This window comes from Alosa alosa, chromosome 1 (genome assembly GCF_017589495.1).
Source record: "Alosa alosa isolate M-15738 ecotype Scorff River chromosome 1, AALO_Geno_1.1, whole genome shotgun sequence".
NCBI lineage: Eukaryota > Metazoa > Chordata > Actinopteri > Clupeiformes > Clupeidae > Alosa > Alosa alosa.
The window spans coordinates 32,513-53,140 of NC_063189.1; the positions used below are offsets into that span (position 1 = coordinate 32,513).

General features: G+C 41.6%; 1 protein-coding gene across 1 annotated transcript in view; it reads right to left on the reverse strand.

The window, feature by feature from the left end:
• noxred1 (NADP-dependent oxidoreductase domain containing 1) overlaps nucleotides 1-20,365 on the reverse strand; it is a gene marked incomplete at its 3' end in the record, with an annotated part of 43,354 nt that extends 22,989 nt beyond the window's left edge. Inside the window, 3 exon segments of the mRNA XM_048257231.1 lie at nucleotides 5,947-6,127; nucleotides 17,862-18,088; nucleotides 20,013-20,365. Coding sequence (XP_048113188.1) covers nucleotides 5,947-6,127; nucleotides 17,862-18,088; nucleotides 20,013-20,170 — 566 coding nt within the window.
• Between the last annotated feature and the right edge of the window lie 263 nt (nucleotides 20,366-20,628).

Consider the following 20,628-nt stretch of genomic DNA (forward strand, 5'->3'; position numbering starts at 1 on the left):
TTATAAATCTATACCTTTATAAACTTATCAGACAAGCTTCAGCAGTACACACCTTCTCGGCGTCTCAGGTCCCAGGTTAAAAACCTGTTAGTAAAACCTACTGTTAGAACTAAACATGGTGAAGATGCTTTGAGGTGGGGTGCACATCAGTGAAGACCTCTCCTGGACCACCAACACTGCATCACTGGCGAAGAAAGCTCAGCGCCGCCTGTACTTCCTGCGGAAACTCAGGTGAGCAAGTGCTCCACCAGCCATCATGACCACATTCTACCGAGGCACCATTGAGAGCATCCTCTCCAGCTGTATCGCTGTGTGGGGCGGAAGCTGCACTAAATACAACAGGAAAGCCCTGCAGCGCATAGTGAACACAGCTGGAAGGATTATTGGTGCTTCACTCCCCTCCCTGAAGGACATTTACACCTCCCACCTCACCCAAGAAGGCGACCACAATTGTGAGTGATGCAAGTCACCCCGCTCACAATTTGTTTGATCTACTGCCCTCTGGGAAGAGGTACAGAAGCCTGCGCTCCCACGCACCACCAGACTCACCAACAGCTTCATACACCAGGCTGTTGGGATGCTGAACTCTCTCCCCCCCTCCCCCTCAGCTACATAACATCCTGGACTTTGGACCCACAATGGCTGCCTTGCACTACTCCACTTGTACATTTGCACACTTTGCAACTTGTTGTTGTTGTCCTGTTGTCCTGAAAACACTTCTGAACACACTTCTTCTGCTCTTACATAACTTGCACCACTATGCCACTTGCATACTTAGGTCAAACAGAAATACCTCAGCCATTTATTTATTGGCCTGACTTTTGCACTATTATATTGACTGTCTACTGTATGCACAATTGCACAATCTCAACCCAAATGTTGCTGCTCTTATTTCTTCATTGTATGTGCCTTCTTATTTACTTTTTATATTGTTTACTTGAATGTTATGTTTGTCTGTGGACTTAATTGGTAAAATATGTCTTGTCTCTACCGTGGGATAGTGGGAAACGTAATTTCGATCTCTTTGTATCTCTTGACATGTGAAGAAATTGACAATAAAGCAGACTTTGACTTTTAGCTGCTATGCGGCTCAGCTCTGGAACCAACTTTCGGATGACATCAAAAAGGTCCCAGCCTTAAAGCCATAAAGCCAGTTTCTAAATCTAGACTTAAGACCAAACTGTTCTCAGCTGAGTTACAAATTCTGAATCTGCCTTGATTTGTCTACCTTGTCTTTTATTACTTTTGCCTTTGTTTTTTTGCTTATTAATTATTCTTTATTTTTAAATGATTTTACCTTGTGTGTTTTATGTTGTCTTATGTCTTTTTATTATAGTGCATGAAAATGCACTATACTGTTCTTCCAAGGCTTCTTCTTCTTCTAACGCGTTTAATGCAGCTTCAACCGTTTAACGTAGAAACTTCATTCAAACATTGTCACGTAGGTCTTACTTAGGACAAGAGTGCTATGTATTTTTCAGCTTTGTAACTTTTATACTTTTTAAACTATTAATTAAAAACTATCAAAATTTCCCCATTGACTTAACATTGCCCTTTATGACATCACAGCACAGTGTTTCCCCTACAGTGTATTTAACAGCGGCGCAGCGCTGCCGCTGGATTTTCAGCGCCGCTGCAACATAATATCACGAGATTCACTTAACACACTGTAAAAGCACAACGGCCAACGTCATCTTGAAATTGTTTTCTGAAAGTCTTGAGTAAGTTAAGTGCATCAAATCCGCACTTAGCCTCTCATTATTCAGGACATATATGCGGCATGATGTGTCAGGTGATTACAAGCCCAAAGACAAGTCTGCAGCCCATATGGCTAGCCTACGTTCTGAACACGGTTACATTGTTTAGCTATCCGACTGATGGGGTCTTGCTCCGCCACAGTGTAGCCTATGGTGTCATCGTTCACTTGTAGGTTACACAATAAATAGCCTACTTATAGGCCTGGTGACAATAAAAATGATATTAGTTATATTTCATCAATGAAGCTGTTTGTATGCGTGAATTAAACTTGTAGCCTATGCCATATGTTAAGCTTGAGCAATTCCTCTGATCCAAAGCCTGCTTTGACACATTGACACTAATGTGAAACATGCATCCTCCTCTCCTAGCCTACATCAAATAAAAGAAACCAATTCATGATTACCGAAATGAATTTAACATGGGGGGAAAAAAGTTTGTTGCGATTTAGCCTACTGTTGTGATGCGGTTCTTTCTGCTGATTGGATTTACGTCCGGTGTCGTCAACTCTGAGAACTCTTGCTCCGGCTGACAATTTTATCCAGAGAGCTGATTTCCCAAAGATGAGCCTCCATCAACATTCAACGACAAATTATTAAAACGTAAGTAATGCAACAGAGTAAACCAATGTGCTACAAGGTGTATGGTCTTAACGTTAATTGTAGCCTAGACTTGTAACGTTAGCGTAGGGCTACATGTAATGTTTGCATGGGAAAGCTAGGCGAACACAGTCTAGGCCTGTTTAAACTTTCTGATAGTTAAAGGAAATATGAGCATATGTTGGCATATACGTATGGCCTAAATTCTGTCCACTTAGCTATAATAGGCTATCACAAACAGACCTTTTCTACGTTTGCGGCATTAGACATAGGAGCCTATTCTCTTATCAGAAAGACGTGTTCTCATAACATTGGTGCTTCACTCCCCTCCCTGAAGGACATTTACACCACCCACCTCACCCGCAAGGCGACCAAAATTGTGAGTGATGCAAGTCACCCCGCTCACAATCTGTTTGATCTACTGCCCTCTGGGAAGAGGTACAGAAGCCTGCGCTCCCGCACTACCAGACTCACCAACAGCTTCATACACCAAGCTGTAAGGATGCTGAACTCTCTCCCTCCTCTCCCCCCTCCACCCTCAGCTACATAACATCCTGGACATTGGACCCACAATGGCCGCCTGCACTACTCCACTTGCACACTTGAACACTTGCACACTTGTACACTTTACAACTTGGTGTTGTTGTCCTGAAAACACAACACTTCTGCTGCTCTTACATAACTTGCACCACTATGCCACTTTCTTTATTACTCAGGTCAAACAGAACTACCCAAGCCTCTTATTGGCCTGACTTTGAACTAGTTTTTTTTTTTTTTTATTGACTGTCTATGCACAATTTCAACAAAATTTTGCTGCTCTTTTTTTTTTTATTATTATATGTGCCCTCTTATTTACTTATTTACTTACTTTTTTGTTTACTTGAATGTTATTATTGTCTGTGGACCTAAAATTGGTAAAATATGTCTTGTCTTCACCGTGGGATAGTGAGAAACGTAATTTCGATCTCTTTGTATGTCTGGAACATGTGAAGAAATTGACAATAAAGCTGACTTTGACTTTGACTTTGACTTTGACTCTTGACGGTGAGACGAACGGTCGCACTTCAATCAAGTAGCCTAGGTCCTTTTCGAGTTAATTGTGAGTGAGTTGTATGGTAACTGTGGGAGTGATGTAGAAGAAAAGTGAGTATTTACTTTTTTATACGTGGGTTTGTTGTTTTGGGACTGAGAAATAGACTACAAGGAGAGCATCTGGCTACATGCATGCGTGTCAGCATTAATGGCCCCCCAACAATTCAATTCAATTACCAAAGAGCCTTAGAGATGTTCTTTGAAAAGCCCAGAAAAATTAAGTGCTCGCAGATTGGGTGTGGCCTTTGCCATTAAGACAAATTTAAATAAATTGTAAATAATCTTTTTCTGGGTTGTGCCATTTCATTTTTCTTCTATCATTTTTAACCAATAATGTAAAAGAAAGCTGAAAAGCCCCCCAAGTAATAGCACCGCTGCTGGAAAATTTTCTAGGGGAAACACTGCAGCAATTAGAATCCTATGGCAGGTGTTCAGGCCACCTGGCCCAACTGCCAGTCTCAGGCTTTAAGCATACAAACTGGCCCTATTAAGACTACACATCCTTTTCAACTGCTTCCTCTGCCAAAAACTGTTTCAAAATAAAAGTCCTCACTACAATATTTCACTGTTAAACTATTTAACCCTTTAAACTACTGAACTTTTTAACTGTTCAGCCATTGTAACTGTTACTTGTCATCAACTATGACTCCAACCCACTGTAGCTACTTAGCATGTTAACATTGCTAACATTGTTAGCATTTTTAACAAAACTGCTAAAAATGATTAGCTAAGTTAGCTAAGTAACATGGTTAGCATAGTTAGCATGCTAGTTAGCATAACTGCTAAAAATAATTAGCTAGGTTAGCTAACATAGTTAGCATGCCTACTAAAAATGATTAGCTAAGTTAGCTAAGTCACATGGTAAGCATACTTAACATGTTAGCATGCTAGTTAGCATAGTTAGCATACTTACTAAAAATGATTAGCTAGGTTAGCTAAGTCACATGGTTAACATAGTGCTAGTTAGCATAACTACTAAAAATGAAAACATTAGCTAAGTTAACTAAGTTAAGTAACTTGGTTAACATTATTATCTTTGATAATATAGTTAGCATAACTGCTAGCAAACATTAGAGCCATTCCAACTGTCAGTTATCGTCAATTATCTACCTAAATAATTTAACCATTTAAATTATCCACCTATTTAACCATTCAATCATTCCAACTATATTAAACCTTATCTACCAAGCAAATCATTTAACTATATAAACTATCCACCTATTTAACTGTTCAGTCATTCCAACTATATTAAACCTCATCTACCTAGCAACCAATATAGTTTGTTTTTACTCTGTATGATATTTTACATCATATTTTTTGCATTTTCATGCACTGTCTTTCCTTCAGGAAATGCTTTTCTAGTTATGTTATGTTATATGATTTTACCTTGTGTGTTTTATGTTGTCTTATGTCTTTTTATTATGTTATGTTATGTTATATGATTTTACCTTGTGTGTTTTATGTTGTCTTTTTATTATGCTCTTTATTATTCTTTACTTTTTAAACTATTCTTTGACTATTGCCCTTCTGACTATTGCCCTTCTTGACTATTGCCCTTCTATGCTTTTGTTTATGTAAAGCAGATTGAATGATCTCAGTGTATGAAATGCACTATATAAATAAAGTTGACTTGACCTGACTCTTTACATACCAACCCAACTGATGACCCACCTCTTTCCATTCCAACCCAACTGGTAACCCAGCTCTTTACATACCAACCCAACTGGTGACCCACCTCTTTACATACCAACCCAACTGGTGACCCAGCTCTTTACATACCAACCCAACTGGTGACCCAACTGGTAACCTAGCTCTTTATATACCAACCCAACTGGTGACCCAACTGGTAACCCAGCTCTTTCCATACCAACCCAACTGGTGACCCACCTCTTTACATACCAACCCAACTGGTGACCCAGCTCTTTACATACCAACCCAACTGGTAACCCAGCTCTTTACATACCAACCCAACTGGTGACCCAACTGGTAACCTAGCTCTTTATATACCAACCCAACTGGTGACCCAACTGGTAACCCAGCTTTTTACATACCAACCCAACTGGTGACCCACCTCTTTACATACCAACCCAACTGGTGACCCAGCTCTTTACATACCAACCCAACTGGTAACCCAGCTCTTTACATACCAACCCAACTGGTGACCCAACTGGTAACCTAGCTCTTTATATACCAACCCAACTGGTGACCCAACTGGTAACCCAGCTTTTTACATACCAACCCAACTGGTGACCCACCTCTTTACATACCAACCCAACTGGTGACCCAACTGGTAACCTAGCTCTTTATATACCAACCCAACTGGTGACCCAACTGGTAACCCAGCTCTTTACATACCAACCCAACTGGTGACCCAGTTCTTTACCTACCATACCAACCCAACTGGTAACCCAGCTCTTTACATACCAACCCAACTGGTGACCCAACTGGTAACCTAGCTCTTTATATACCAACCCAACTGGTGACCCAACTGGTGACCCACCTCTTTACAGGAACAGTAGAGATGAAGCTGTAGACAACACAGTGACGAGGCAGGTGCGCTCTGATGTCATCACACACCTGTGACAGGTGGCATGGCAGGCAGCACAGGAACAGCACCTCCGCCCAGGAGGCCAGGCGCTGGTTGTCATAGAAACATTCTATCCCCATCAGAGAGAGTTCTTCTGGAAGGGAAACAAAGGACCCATGCATCTTTCCTGATTAGCTTTACTGTCATTGTGCAGCGAGCATCAAATACATTAGCAGTTAGCATCTAACCAGAAGCTTTACTGTCATTGTGCAAAGAACATCAACAATAAACTATAATTAACTAATAAACTCATTAACTAATAAACTAATTATTAGTAATCATCACATCCAGTTAGGGCATTCCAACACTCACTTGTATGCAGTGAGGGTATTATGGGGTGTTATGTTGAGGGTATTATGGGGTGTTATGTGAAGGGCAGTGGTTAAAGTGGGATTTGGCAGGTGGGGGAACCCTGAAATCCAGTCTCGGTGCAATGGGGGAAAATGACTCACCGACAACATATTATGATGATGCCCCTAGCGTCCCCAGGCAGAAAACCAACCTTGAGACTACCGTCCCGGAAAGAGAAGTGAGAAACAAGAAACTCGTTTTAAATCGTGTTTCTTATCTTGTAACATCCACATTGTCTGCCTAACTTATGCTAACCGTTCGCTAGCTTGTAAACAAATCCATGTGCTTTATCATTACCTTTTCCCACAGTTTGAAATAGCATAATGCACAATTTCTCCAGCAGAGGGGGAAATCCTGCCAAGTTTCCCTTTAACTTCCCTCCAACATCTATGTGCTCTGGCTAGAACAGCAGCTGTAAACACACCGACTTTATCTGCATGTGTGAACCGACACATGAGCACTCAAATCAGACAGGAGACCCATGAGAACCTAACGTTGTGAACCGACACATGAGCACTCAAATCAGACAGGAGACCCATGAGAACCTAACGACACGTGCACTTAAATCAGACAGGAGACCCATGAGAACCTAACGACACATGAGCACTCAAATCAGTCAGGAGACCCATGAGAACCTAACGTTGTGAACCGACACATGAGCACTCAAATCAGACAGGAGACCCAGGAGAACTTAACATTGTGAACCGACACCTGTGCACTCAAAGCAGACAGGAGACCCATGAGAACCTAACAACACATGAGCACTCAAATCAGACAGGAGACCCATGAGAACCTAACGTCGGGAAGGGACAGCAGCAGTGCCGGCGCTATGGTGGGGCCTTCGTAGGCCGTGCCCCTCCTACCACAGGCCTTGGCGGGCAAAAAAAAAATCCCTTTTAGTCATTATTTTAATATTAAATGTGCAAACTGTAACTTTAATTAAATCAAATTAAATTAAGGGGAGAACACATCATTTTAGGTGTGCATAGCAGGTTGCTAGGCTTGGTCAATCCTCATTGGTTGCTGAGTAGCTAAACTTGTTACATTTGAATTTGTATCTAAACATAATGTTGAACTGCAGCACGCAGAATCCATTGCATTTCAAGTTGTTGGTTGAATCGAAAATAAGAATAGAACAGATTGTCTGTCCTCATAGGCAGTTAGCCTATAATATTTCCAACAATAAAATGGATTTTACGAAAATGGCTTAGGCCTGGACCTCGTCAGCCTCTTACAGCAGCAGACTCGGACAATCCCCCCACCACCAGTGCAGCCACGGTCTCTGAGAGCCGACCTGGCCCTTCGAATGCTCGCTTCGGACAACTGCCAACGGACATAGCAGACCAACAGACCAGCGAAGCCATAGCGCAACCATCTACAAGTCATCCAACAGCGGTTGATGATCTGGGGACTGAGAAGCCTGTTCAAACTGTGTTAAAACAGTATCCTGTAACTATTTACAATGGCAAGGGGCGGTCATTTGTTAATAAATGGTTTCACAACAGAGAGTTTTGTTTTTGCTGTCGGACATTCAGCTTCTCTAGAAAATCTGGAACATTGGATGCCTTCGCGAATGTGGGCTATCGTAACTGGAAACACGCAATGACCAAAGACCGTGGATTTCATAAACATGTAGCTGGGTTCTTGGTTGAAAACCAGTTGCCGCTACGGGGGAAGATTGATGCTTTTGATGACATGTCGGGGGGGGCTGGACTTTTCCTTTCCATGCTTTATCACACCATCCAAAAGGATCCCGAATTGGCTAATGTCGTGAAGACAATCCCTCGCAATGCTCCTTACACCTGTCATGATATGCAAAATGAACTTATAAGAGCACTCAGTAGTGTAGTGACAGAGGCTATAGTGGAGGAGGTTGGTGACTCCTATTACACCTTGAAAGTTGATGGAACGCGTGGCCCCACAGGCTGTGAAAATATATCGATTGTGCTTCGGTTTGTGGATGATTCATACGAAGTTACTGAGCGTCTACTGTGCATTGCTATGGCTCAGAAAGGTGACGCAGAGACATTAACTGACACCGTTCTGACTGAGCTTTACAAGGTTGGCCTGGATACCTCAAAAATTCTAAGTCAGGTATATGATGGAGCTTCGCTTATGTCGGGGAAACGTGGTGGTGTTCAGAAAATTCTACAGGATTTTTGAGACTTGGACGTGAGATAGGCTACCGTATGTGCACTGCCTCAACCATCAGTTGCATTTGGTTGTGGTTCATGCCATGTCTGCAGAGACTGCACTTTTGGAATTTTTTGATGTGTGCAATTCCCTCTACAAATTCTGTAGGAAGCCAACAGTTGCTATGCATTATAAAGGTGTTCATCTTAAACGTCTTCTGGAGCAGAGATGGACAGGGCATCTTGCCACTGTTTCAGTATTTTTAAATCATTTAATGACATAAAATTGATTCTGACCGATGCTGACTCTGTGCTGAACTATGGCACAGAGACGAGAATGGAAGCTACAGGCCTACTGCGCGAGGTATCAGAGCCAAGTTTCATGTTCCTTGCCAACTTTACCCACAGGATCCTTTCTCTATTGGACCCACCGAATAAGCTTCTCCAGAGAGAGGACACTGACTTGTTGACGGGTTTAAGTGTTGTGGCGAGTGCAACAGCATGTGTTAAAAAACTCCGTTGTGATGAGGAGTTTAAGCAGGTGCTGGATACTGCCACGGCCACCAGCGAGTCACTGACACCCGGGCCCAAACGGAGATGCATAGAGAGTACACGGATGGATGGTTACATCGTTATGGGGTCTACAGGAGGACACAGATGTGATGATGACTTCGAAATTGAAATTCGGAGAGTGTACTACAACACAATTAATTCGGTGGTTGGGGAACTGGAGCGTAGATTCAGCGAGCCCAACTCACAAGTGCACTTGCAGCACTAAATCCAGAAGGTGATAACTTCCTTAAAATGAAAGCTGTGAAGCATATTCTCGACCTGTCACAATCGAACATAGTTGACGCTGAGTTTGAAGTTGCTAAAGAGTTTTTAGTGTCACAAAAGCAAGCAATGGAGGGAGACTGGACTATACAGCACATCATCTCAACGTACCACAACCATCTGATTGCCATGCCCAGTGTGCTGACTGCTTTCAAACATGCATTAACATTTGGCGCATCATGGCAATGTGTGAGAATTCATTCTCCACACTCAGAAATGTTTTTTCGGAACACAGACGCTCATTGCTACACGAGAGAAAGGCCCGGTTGGTGCAGCTTGCATTCGAGAAAGACTTGACACGCAAATGCACAAGCGAATGGAAGGACAAAGTACTTAGAAGGTTCAGCAGCAAAACTCGTTGCCTGCAACTCTTCTAACCAGTGCCGCTGTTGGCCATTTTGGTGTCCTAGGGCAGTGGTTCTCAACCTTTTTTCAGTGATGTACCCCCTGTGAAATATTTTTTCAGCCAAGTACCCCCTTACCAGCGCAAACCATTTTTAGTTGAGACTTTGGAAACACGACTCCATCCATAAACTTCAACCACGACTCCATCGTTTGAGTTTTGACAGTGATTGACAGGTGATGGCGGGTGGCATGTGACAGGTTGGGTCGAACCATCCTGGTATGGGGGGGACTCTGAGTTTTTAGGATAATGAAATTGAATAGCCTACTGAAATCTAATATAAATTTTATGAACTTATATTTTCCTGAAATATTATTATTTATTAAATAATTGTTTTTAAAGTATTTTTGCATGGATTCTACTTTTTAAATCTATGTATATTTTAACCCTAAGCTGTTTTTAGGGCATTTTCACTACCTTTATTCATACGGATTTATTCTGGTCATAAGTGCCACACACACATATCATCATTTCATGTATTAGTACTAGCATTGATTTTATTTTTATTTTTAAAGAATTAAAATATAAAAAGCATATTATAAAAATTCTTATATTTTGACATGTATCTCACCACAGCAAGCTCATAGCTCTACATGCATTTCATGTGTGTGTAGGGCAGACTGTCCTGAATCTGGTAATGTTTCCATGGTGGAGGAATGCTCTGGGGCTGAGCAATTTACAGACATATGTGGTGTGTGCCTTACAAAAATAAATGTCATTTTTTAATTTAGTGATTTAATGACCTTTCTGCGCTCCATATTTGTGACACGAACTGATCTGACCTGACTTGACCCGAGTTACGTGTTATAGCCTGTGTGTGCCTATATGGTATCTGCACTCATGATTCTCTACAACTTTTTACTGCATTGCCATGAACAAAGTAAAGGCAAAAAAGGTGTTTCTTTGCCAAACAAATTTCATTGGGATGCAATATGAGCCTTGAATTGAAAGCCATGCAGGAATTCGGTAGGATCTCAAAACCAGATTATGAACATTCTTTGCCATAGAGAAACACACAATAGCGTTGGATTAAACATGCTTTGCTACAAAAACAGACAAAAACGTGAGGTAAGTCGAGCTATATGAAGTAATTATTTGCTGTCACTTCGTCTGTTTTATAACCCAGAAGGATGTACTTGGTATCAAATGATAGCTCTGTGTCTCCTCTTTCATCTGGCATGCGTGAAATATCTATCCGATCACAGGTCCGCGAGTAATTCAAACGAGAGTAATGGGTGTGCAGCATTGGTTTTTGTACATGACTTTATTATTTTGTAGTCACTTCGTCTGATTTCATAAGCCAGAAGGATCAACACACTTGCTATCACGGGCTCGCGAGTAGGCTAATTAAAACGAGAGTAATGGGTGCGCAGGTGAACGCGGAGAAGTAAAGACTATATGGTGCAATTTGATTTAATTTCATGATTTATTTTTCATACTTTAACTTACAGACAAGTGCGTTGTCTCGTTGGAAAGCCCCACTTCTGCTCTGTCACGCAATAAATGTTTCATCTCGCTGCGATGAACAGTTGTGGAGCAATGTAACAGAGAAGAAAGGGTGTGTTTTTTGACACACTTTGAGTCAATCGGGTTCTAAGGGTTAAAATCTCACGTACCCCCTGGAGTGCCTTCACGTACCCCAAGGGGTACGCGTACCCCCATTTGAGAACCACTGTCCTAGGGGATTGCTTTGTGGTGCCACCAAGCCCGCACGACGCAAAAAAAGATTGTAGTTGATTGTGATGAATTTACAGACCATTACTGTCTGTGTTGCTGTGTTTGTTTTAGTAATTCATTTGAAATGTTGTTTTTAATCAATTCCTTTGAAATAAATGCTGTTTGCATTGTCACTTATAATGCCCTTTCGCTAGCTCTTCCTTGTTTGTTTGAGCCACATTCATAGCACAATATTAACAATATGCACACTATTACGCTATTAGCAACATGCATTGCTTTGGAAATTTATAGGGCTGTAACGATACACCAACCTCACGATTCGGTTTGTATCACGATTTTTGACCCACGGTTCGATACGAATCTCGATTTTTCTTTTTTTTAGGGGGGGGGGCTAGACATTTTATTCAATAACACTTTAATAGCCTCCCTTAGAACACCAGAGGATTACAATATAATGTATCTATTATTTTATATCCTGATATAAAAATATTTTTCTGAATGACTGATATTAATGACACTTTATGCAGATTAGCCTATAGCCTAGGCCTGCTATTTTTTATTACAACTCTACCTCTTTAATTCAGCTGTCTGGTTGAAGCCTGGAAATATTTTAAACAAAGTAGCATAGTTGGCTAGCTTAGCCTATCGTAGTCTACTGATTGGACTGTTCAGTTTTCCCATGTGTGTTTAAGTTTCAAGGTAATACTTGTTCTCCTTGGGACAGACCCTTTTGGGAAACGTTGGTATTGAGATGATCAGTCAACTTCAATGCAAGAGTTTTAAACAAATATGTGCAGCATGCTAATGATGCTAAGCAGATTTAATAGTAATTTAGCTAGTCGTCTTCTATGCGTCCTTGCTTTCACGATTGTGAATGTTTTATTTAAGTCGCACGTGTACATTGAGCAGGAGAGGGAGGGAGAGCGCGAGAGAGAGCGGGGCAAGGAGAGGGGGTTTACTTCTATACTGTTTGGTAAAGTTGCACACATAGTCTACAATGAAAGCAAGGAGAGGTATGAAATTATTATTTATTTATTTGTTTGTTTTTGGACAACGTAGGCTACCGATAAGTAAAGCGGGAGATGTGGGTTGCTTTTGCGGCCGCGTAAGATGCAAAGCACTGCGTGAAACACTCGAAAGGGTGTGTCGCGATTCTGCCTTTTCACACCCGACACAGTATCGTTGATATGAATGTCGCAATTTCGGTTTCGAATCGTATATCGTTACAGCCCTAGAAATTTAATAGCATTTATTTGCTTCACATTTATGTTTGTAATTAAAAGTGAATTATGTGCCTGCAGCTATCTGAATGGAATGTGTTTCAATCAGCTCTGCGTGTCATGTGTTTCAATGTAAACGTGTCTTATATTAAAAAAAATAGATAGGCTACACAATGACAAGCCAGCTGGAATCTGCCACTCTATTTACAATGACAAACCTCCCTCCTGCGCGCGCAAGGTGCGTTTAAGTGGAGTAGTCAGATCTGCTACGTGGTGGAGGGCGGACTCAAGAGTAGCATCCTTGCATGTACCATAGCGTTGTTATATTCTGACATTGTAAAGTTCACAAACTGTTCAGAGGTGGATAAACTATTTCTGACATGTCAGAGGTGAGTAACTGTATTTATTTTGTGTGTCATCTGAGTGATCCTCCGTCCTCGCTGGAGTAGAGAGAAACTATGCTACCCCACCCCTTTCTATTTTTTATTATCGACAGTATGTGTAATTAACATGATATGGAAATTAATTCGCTAAAGAAAGAATAGGCCTTATTAAGGAAAACATAAAATATTTCTCAAACGGCAGTGTCCCCCCACCGATGACCCAATGCCCCTCCAGTAGATCTGCTCTGGCGCCGACTCTGAACAGCAGGGGGGATAACAGGGGTAATTGAAGGCGTGGCCAGGGGGTTATATTTTGATAACGGGTGTTAGTGTAGGGTTAGCCCAGCCCAGGGGATGATATTATATGATGTTATATTTTTATTTGTTAAACACCGTGTTCCTGAAGGAGAGGCAGGCTGCAATTTGACGGTAGCCTACACACGAAAAATTAACTCACCATTTATTTTAACAATATCATCACGCTATATTGTTGGTGTGAAATAATATATTCCCCAAATGGTGACGTATCCCTTTAATTCTACCATAACATAAAGTGGACATTTAAAGGAGCTAGGTGGAATTCTGTCTTGTCTTGTATGCTGCCACATAATAATACAATAAGCATTTCAACTCAGCACTGTTGTGAACACACAATTTTATGTACCGTCTATAATGTAGGTTTTCTTTATGATTTTCTCCTTGCAGCCCGTGGCTCTTTTGAAGTGATAAGAAGATACAAGAATGTCCTGAAAGCATACAATCGGGGTTTGAAATTGTCGCGGTCTGTGCATACGCAGGGGTAAACGAACTCACAGTTAGGTCCACGGCAAGCATTGCAGAGCTGACAACAGCGTCGCCTGCCGAGTTCACAAAACTCCTCGATAAAACAAAACAGGCAAAGCTGAAAGATGCAGCAAATGTATGCGAAAACTACATCAAAGGGGATGCTCAGGTTCAGACAAAAATAGATGACTTAAAAAGTCAATGCAAATGAATCCCGTATCCAAAGAGAGCATAATTATTTTTTTTTTACCCCAGTTTGTGTTGTTTTTTTCAAGTGAAATATTGCCTGTCTCTCACTCTCTTTCTCATGCTCTCTCCCTCCCTCTCTTTTTCCTCACACTCTTTGTCACACTGTCTCTCTCGCTCTCTCCCTCCCTCACTTTCTTGTGCTCTGTCTATCTCAGCTCTGGTTGAACCCCCTCTCTCTTTCTCTGTTTATTTGATATACCATTTTATACATTCTGTTGTCATTCTAGTTTGATCAGTTTAACCATTAGTGGTCAGTGTTACATTCGAAAACAAAAAGCTATTAGAGAGTTCTTTGGAGAGTTCTTTTCATCCCCCTTCCCAACTGTGTGTGCTGAGATCATTCATTTCCAGTGTGAGAGACCCACTGTAAAATATTTGCTATCGTTAATAAATGTTATAAGAAATATTTGTAAATAATTAATAACTACTGTTCCAACTTTATTATAAGGGTTAACAATTATATTATATATAATTATTAAGGGCTAATAGTTATATATGTCACACCTCAGTCTGCCAGGAGATGCCGCCAGAAGGCTCAAGCCCCTGAAAATCACCCTGAGAGACCCTGTGGCTGGTGATCATGGGGCTCGTTTTGTGTGGCCTTCTTAAGCCTATGGTACGGTCCCGCGTCTGCGTCCCGCGCACGCGGCACTGGTGAGAGCGTGACGAGAATTGCGTCATTTTTAAGGCATGTGTCGCGTCTTTGAGTCGACCGAAATTTAAGGCTGCGCGTCAAAGTGACGCGTAGACTACGCATGTGTGAAACGGAACTGCTGTAAACACTCCCCTCCAGTAGGTGGACCACATAGAAGAACATCACTTAAAACCTAGAAACAGATCTAGACAGAAGAAGACTTGTTTGGTTACCATAACGACGATGGAGCAGAACGCATGTCCTCAGTTTGCCTGGCTATCGAGTTACGTGAAACACCACATGGAGTCAACTTCGACCGATGTAAAGCCACAATCCACAGATACATTCTTTAACATTATCTTTAACGGTTACTTTACCATCTATGGTGTAGACCCAAAGTATTTCAAGACACCACATTTTAGATGAGTTGGGGACGTAATTGTCCACTCAGGCTGGCCGTTCTGTGCGTTATCTTTCATTGTCGAAACAGGGCATTTTGGCTACTGGCTATTATATTGGCTTGATTTGGTCATGAGCCCTGGATCATAGAGCACTGAATGAGATGGCAAACAATAAAATAAAACTAATCATAGACTGTAGAAATGCGCTACACAGCACTAAAAACCGAATAGTTTATTTATAGTTCGACTACGGATATGTCACGTCATGTTCGAATAAAAAGTGACAGCCCTACACCCTGCATAGAGCTGACATGACTTTGGATTAAATGCATCTTTTAAAAATGAGCGTAGCCTAGCACCTATTACTGAACAATGCTGAAATCAAATCGCGAACCAGAGCCATATAAAGGTATCTACAACGCTCGGGGCGTGAAACCCAGTAACACTTGTTGATCGAGATGCATTCTCGCCTGTTCCGTATATAATGCGTTATCAATAGTGATTATAATAATAAAGGGAATGTAGCCTACCTCTCCCAGGTGCAATCATTATCACCTACTCCTGAACAATGCTCAACTCAAATCTCGAAACTCACCTGTCAACACTGGATAATGCGTTATCATAATAATAATTGAAGGAATAACCTAGGCTACCTCTCGCTCTAAATACACCCATTATCACAGTGAGACATTATACATTATGAACACAAAGAGTTAGGCTACTTCAAAACTTTTATTGACATGTCATAATGACAGGTTTTTGGTTCATACTTTTTGGTATGAGGCAGGTGTGAAGACTCAATTCAAATTTAATTGAGGACATCTGTACGCACAACTCTTTCTTACCATGACACTGCTGTGTTTAGAAAAATCTTTACTTTGTATCGCACCAATATTGCTGCCCTCGCGGCACCGAGTCACTTAGCTATAGGCACTTAGCTATAGGCAAGCAAGTAGGCTAAGCTATAATCAAGTCTCTCAGCTATACCAACAGGTGTGCTGTGTGTGTTCTGGTGGATGATAGGCTACATGGAGCGGTGCGATGGGCCAACTTATCAAACTTCCCAGCAGACAGGCGAAAGTAGCCTACTCGTGGTGCTTTTTCCTTCGTTAGCTCTCCATTCGTTCAGTGCTCGCACATCCCACGTTCTTATTTTCTTCAGGCGTTTCAGGCTTCTTTGGTGGTTGTGTCCTACTTTCAGGCTCGACGTACCGCCCCAGTTGGTGGGGCAGAGTATCACAGTTAATCCATAGTGCACAGGCGCTAACCGTAAAGATTTAACGTGCATTCAGGACAGCAGAATGTGGAGTATGCTTCACATCCACGGCAAAAATGACGCACGTCTTGGACACGCGCAAATGTGACGCGGGACCGTACCAGAGCCTTTAAGTCCCTGTTTTCTGCCATTCTATGCTCAGTCATGGTTTTCACCCCCGTGGAAGGTGTTTACGCTGCTTCTGTGGATCCTACTCCTGTGCTGCCTACTACTGTGCTGCCGACCCGGTCTTTAAGGTTCACTTGTTATTCTTGTTATTTTGCCTTGGATTTTTGAACTGCTGGCCCTTTTTCTGGATCTACTTTTGTGTTTTGAACCGGGACTTCTGTTTCTATGTTTTTTTCCTCTATTGGACGAATCTTCTGTGTGTTAAGACTATTTTTGATTGAAAGACTTTACTGAAGAAATATCTTAAATGTTGACTACATTACTACTTTGAACTGTTAATGTTTGATGATGTTTATTGTTATTATGTATTGGTGTTAATATATTGTTGTATGTTGCTTTGGACCAAAGCGTCTCACCTATCCAAAACCTGAACCTGTGGGCTATACCACTGGGCTACGCATTTTCATGGTGACATTGGCATGTGGGCTATTGGTGCATTCATGGCACTTTTACATTACATTACATTACATTACATTTAGCAGACACTTCTTGACCAAAGTGACTTACATATGTCAGCTATATTACATTGGATCACATTGTCCCCAGAGCAACTTGGGGTTAAGTGCCTTACTCAAGGACACAACGGTGGAAGCCGGGAATTGAACCGACAACTTTCAGGCTACTGCACGCTAGCCCAGCTCCTTAACCATTACACTACCACCGCCACCTACCACTACCACCTACCACTACCACTTCAGAATGACAAGGACCGCTCCCGTGGCTACTTTGTTTTTCCCACAGCAAGTGTTCATGTGCTTTGCCGTCGGAATGTGTGACAAACACGGAAGCCACAACAAAGGTCAAAACATACACTCACTAATCCTAAATAAACAACTGTATTTGCTTAAAATATAGTGTAACACACTTGTGAAACAAAGATATGCAGCTTTCAAGTGAAAAAAAAAGCCAAATTCCCAAGTTCACATTAAAACATAGTTGGACATGAAAGGCCACATGGACTACAAACGAACTACGTGACGACAAAAGTGATGACGAGCCCCTAACTGGGCAACTCTGTTAGCAAAATCTAGCCCCAGTTTCCGACCTCTGACTCACACATTACGTGACGTGAATGATGCGGAAAACTGGAAAATGGGTTTTTCCGAAGCCCATGAACGCTAGGTATGTCATGGGGCTATGGGTTTTCTAGGCGATGCGAGCATGGTTTGTATGTAAATTGCACTAGTTATATCTGTTAGTGGCTATTTATAAGTAGGCTAATTGTAAATAGTTGTATTAATATCACTTTATTTAAAAGTCTCAAAAATGTAATTTAGAATCCTTTCTTTTGTTTTGATGACTGTAAAAATGTCCTACCGAGTGCCTCTGGTCTTCTGGATGAGACTTTGATGTGAGCAGGTGTGATGCAGGTGTGCTTCTGCAGTGCTCGTGCCAGCTGCTCGCCCAGGTGACCCCCACCGATGATCCCCACGGTCAGCTCGCGTTGGGTCAAGCGCTGGGTCATCTCGCTCTGGGTCAGTTGGGTCAGCTCGCGTTGGGTCCCCCCACCTGCACTGGAGTCAGTCAGCTTCAACAGATGTGTCCTGGTGAACATAATGTTGGTTTGAGAGAGATTGAGCACCATAATATATTGAAATATACATTTTCACTTCTAAAAATTGCTCTTGTTCTTGAATCTGAACTCTGAGTCAAGGAGGACATGTTAAACTATGAGAAACACCTATCGTGCCTTCTCAGGATGTTTAAATGCAAAATCAAAACTCAATGACAGAATCAATGTAAGTGTCACCTTTCACTTCCTCTGAAAGGTGTAGGCTATGGGAAAGGTGTAGGCTATGGGAAAGCTGTAGGCTATGGGACAGGTGTAGGCTATGGGACAGGTGTAGGCTATGGGAAAGGTGTAGGCTATGGGACAGGTGTAGGCTATGGGAAAGGTGTAGGCTATGGGACACTTTATGGTATTTTATAAGCGTGACAAACATAACATGGGGGCAGTGGTAAAATATTAATGATTTGTAGAATTTGTGTATGCTAATTTAATGTTATACATCTATAGCTGTTAGTGATAACAAAATGCAGAGAGGTAAAGTAACTAAGTAGAAATACTTAAGTAAGTGCAGTACTTAAATATCAATGGGGAGTATTTGTACTTTGAGTTTTTTTCCTACTTTTACTTTACTACATTTACATTGGCAGCATTAACGGCGCTCTAAGCGTGTGTGTGTGTGTCTGTGCGTGTGTTTACACCGTTTCTGAGCTAAAACATTTTGTCACATACAGCAAACATCTCCTCACCATCCGCTAGCTGCCTATCTCCTGAATACACTGTAAAAAAATGCAGTCTCTGTGGACAGCTCAGGCTCCAAAAACGGCAACAAAAACAACCTGGTCCAGCCTGGACCATAAAAACATAACAAACTGTTCCATCCAATCACCAACGAGATGTGCGTTTAAGAGTGTTTCCACTTGTACGGGAGGGAGGGGGAGGGAGTAGTGAGCTAGCTCTCTGTTTTGTTTAAACGTCAACAGAAGTGACATTAGGTCAACCATCATAGGGTGGTCAAACAAGCTGGTTAACAAGCTGGTCAACCAGCAAACCACCTTAAGCTGATCAGGCTGGTCAACCAGCAAACCACCTTTAGCTCATCAGGTTGGTCAAACCACCTTAAGCTGATCAGGCTGTCTTTTCAGCAGGGACAGTCTCCATTCAGCATGTTAGATATTTGCAGATTTTCTGACCTGATGTCACCATGGGACACAGCAATGAATGAAGACATAGTGACAGAGTTTAGGCCTAGCAAATATAGCAGTACATATAGCATATAATATAGCAGCAATAAGACAGTAAATGTGTTTGTATGGCCTCTTGTGATAGAATTGTTCATTTATCTGTTTATGTCTCAAGTTACTGTGCTACATTTGTGCCTACATAATGCTGTGCGAGTAGCCACTCTGTCTGGCATCTGGCTAGTTTGTGTTTGTAAATTGTCTTTATTTTTAAATTCCTTTTGTGAAGAGATCTTGGGTGTCTCGAAAGGCGCTTTATGAATAAAATGTATTTTTTTATTATTAGTATTAGGCTGTTGTAAGGAGCTGAAATAAATTAAAATTCTAACTGCTTGGTTTTCATTAATATCACTTTTGTTTAGGCTTTCAAAGCATGTTTATGGAGTGTGATATAGCAGCCTTTCTAAACATGTTGGCTAAACTTCATTATAGGCCTACAAAAAGAAGCAGTTTTGAAAAATTAATGCAAACCATACAGCTGTATAACACATTGTGTATGCCTATGAAGTGAAGTGTAATAGCCTATCCACTGACTGCTTTCTTTTTTCCCATTAAAAGCATAGCGAAAGGAGTGGGTTGTCTACCCACCTGGCTTCGGAAAAAAAAAAAGATCTGATAGCCTAATGAATGAAGCAACTGACAAAAACATCAATCATCTAGTCAGTTTAAAACTTGTATTAACCGTAATAATTTCAGGACAGAGATTGTTAGTTTGCCTACCTGAAGCTGTGGGCCAGTTTACAGTAAAATAAGGCGTGCGCGCAGCTGCACGCTGTTTGAGCTGCACATCGCGAGCGCAGATAAGTGATTTTCTTCTCTTCGTCAGTCAGGCCAGCCTCGAATTGCAGAGAGTGCAGATTCGCCGTGAGGTCAAACATATTCAACCGGCGATGTCGCACGCTCAAATGCGCGTATGTAGGTTAGCCTACAACTAGCCCGGTCCCAAAGTTTGTTTGGTATCCTCGGCAACCGTGCAAGAAATTTGTCTCACTTACGGTAAACGCCCACACCTAGAATAATACACCAAACAACCTGTCATGTAACGCTAGCGATCAGTGGTCAGGTTGTAGGACTAAAATGCTTTCTGCAGAAAGGGCTGAATTCCCTCTTGTGATGCTTTAGAACGTTAACTCCACAAAGCACATCTATGAGAACGTTTCCATTTGTTGATGGCTCTTCCGAGTGCTGCAGAATGCTCCATTCATTTGAATGGGCATTCCCAACGTTCGGAGTCAGAGGCGTCGCTACCCCAAAACATTCGGAGATGTTATGGATTTGGCAGACGCCTTTGTCCAAAGCGACACATAAATACAAAACAACATAATATTTAAAATTG